The sequence below is a fragment of the Myotis davidii genome, unplaced genomic scaffold (genome assembly GCF_000327345.1).
Source record: "Myotis davidii unplaced genomic scaffold, ASM32734v1 scaffold244, whole genome shotgun sequence".
NCBI classification, from domain to species: Eukaryota; Metazoa; Chordata; class Mammalia; order Chiroptera; family Vespertilionidae; genus Myotis; species Myotis davidii.
This window is the reverse complement of record NW_006294993.1, coordinates 1,069,263-1,071,424: the sequence shown is the minus strand read 5'-3', so window position 1 is coordinate 1,071,424 and position 2,162 is coordinate 1,069,263. Positions and strand designations below refer to the sequence as shown.

The window sequence follows — 2,162 nt, the reverse complement described above, 5'->3', positions numbered from 1 at the left end:
GAGACATGCGCCCCTGGAGTCTCAGTCCCTTCCGAGAGGGCAGACCGGCCCTGCATGGGTGCATGGGGGTCTGGGAGTGGGCTGTGACTCCCCAGCTCCCCAAAGCCCTTGGGTGCAGACTCCCACCCCTCACTTCTTTACCTCCAGGGAGAGGCAGGGATCAGCGGGCTCCCAGGTGGACTTGGCCTCCGGGGCCCCCCGGTGAGTGGCTGCCCCGACCTTCCCCACTGCTGGGAGCAGGCGCTCTGCTTGCCAAGACCCCCGAATTCAACCACCAGGGGCTTCCCACCCTCCACCTTCCCTTTCTGCCCCCACCCCTGCCCCCTGCCCTTTCGTGATGGAAGCTGTGGCTGACATCCAGGGACTGGGACAGGCCCGACCTCAGGACACAGACCCTAGGACTGGCTGGGGGGCGGTAGGCAGAGCTGGGAGCAGCCCCCCAAAGACACAATCTGGAGAGGCTTCTCTCTGGAAGCAGCTGGTCCCCTCACCTCAGGTGGGGGCTGGGCCTGTGCACCTAAGTCATAACATCCCCCAGGGACCCTCTGGACTCCCAGGCCTGCCTGGCCCTCCGGGACCTCCTGGACCCCCTGTGAGTACCGAGCAGGGCTCTGGGTGACTGCATGGTGGGCTTGGTCCTCTGTCCCCCAGCACCCCTCCCTGGCCCTCGCCCAAGATCTGTACCACACCCCTCCCCGACGGGGTCCAGGGCCGAGCAGAGGGTGGGGATGGTCGGGGCTTCTGTCCTGGTCACATGCCCTGCAGATGGACCAGTAGCACTCGGCTCTGACCACAGGAGGGATGAGGGCCCAAGGCCCCCAGTGGCCCCTGAGTGGTGAGGATGGGGAGGGGGGAAGGTGGGCGGGCAGTGTCACAGTCAGCCATCTCGTTCCAGGGTCACCCAGGGGTCCTCCCCGAAGGCGCTACTGACCTTCAGGTGGGCACTGCTCGCGAAGGGGCTGGGGTGCCTCTCCTGGCGGGAAGGGGTCTGGCCTGATCCCCTGCCTCAGACGTCCATCTGGGGAATCAGCCTGTTCCCTCCCAGAAGGAAGGCAGAGATGGAAATGAACTATGACCACATAAGGTAGGCTGCTAAATATCCTTATATCATGAGAATAGTCTGTAGCATTTTCATTAGAATACCATAGAATCATAGTCACTAAAATTTTTATGATACAGACACTGCCATACATAGTACTGTAACACAGTGTTATACCTTTACCCCCTTCCACCTCCCCCCTGTCCCAGTCCAGCTCTGCAGGAGCCACATGCAGCAGTGAGAATCCAAATTAGGCAAAACCGAATTGCACACAGCCCAGCCCCTCAGCTCAGCCGCACTCCAGGGCTCCAGCCGCCTGGCCACGGCGGCGGCATGGCCCGCAGACAGAATGTGCCATCGCAGAAGGTTCCGGACTGGTCACTGTTATCTTGGCCTTTGAGCTTTGTCACTTGTGTCAAAGGGGAAGCGGTGGCGGGGTGGCCAGACCTGTGCCTCCGCCCGCGCTGCTGGGCCGGCAGCACGCTCTAGAAGGGAGAGCCGGCAACTGGCTCACCTCTGGGGCTGGCTGCCATCTCTTCTCGCCCCCACCCACGTCCCAGAAGGAGGGGCCTCTTCCAGAATGAGAGCAGTGGCTGAGTCGCTGATGAGTCCGCCCAGACACTGTGGTCGATGGCCTCGGCTCCGTGCCAGATCAGTCGTGGAATGATCTAGAATCCTTAGGCCCCCACCTCACAGCCTCCCCAACACGGAGCATCCAGTCTGTGCCTGAGGGACACATCCTTCCTGAAGCGTTTGTGCAGGGGAACCGCCTGACGCTCGCTGCAGGGAGTGGGGCTTGCATGAAGGCGCCTTTGTGAAGCCGCAGACACTCACTGAATAGCTGCCTTGAACCTGTGGCGCCTGCACCGAGGCTGAGAAATTGGAGCCGGGCTGTGAGGAGGCCAGGGGCCTAGTGGCCAAGGTCTGGCTCCTACAGAGCCTGGGCAGCCCGGACGAGGCCGTGCGGCCCGGGGACCCCTTCGTATTAGGATGACCCGCCTCCGGGCCCTGTGCTGAGCTGTGTTGGGGTCTGGCTCGGAGTTCCCGGGGTCCCTGTGTCTCGGGGGGCGGGGGTCTGACCACTCTTTTCCGACAGTGCCCGGCCATCTGCCCGGCCCCCCGG

The 2,162-nt window shown here is 63.0% G+C and overlaps 1 protein-coding gene and 1 long non-coding RNA gene across 2 annotated transcripts in view; both read left to right on the top strand.

Moving 5' to 3' along the window:
• Positions 1-2,162, top strand: part of COL9A3 (collagen type IX alpha 3) — a 30,970-nt gene that overhangs the window by 4,417 nt on the left and 24,391 nt on the right. The window contains exon 7 of the mRNA XM_015567671.1: positions 148-201. Within this exon, the coding sequence (XP_015423157.1) occupies positions 148-201 (54 nt within the window). The remainder of the gene's footprint in view (positions 1-147; positions 202-2,162) is intronic.
• On the top strand, positions 137-2,162 carry LOC102764663. Its single transcript, XR_435967.2, has 4 exons — positions 137-201; positions 539-592; positions 896-937; positions 2,136-2,162. It is a non-coding gene; the product is annotated as an uncharacterized LOC102764663 (long non-coding RNA).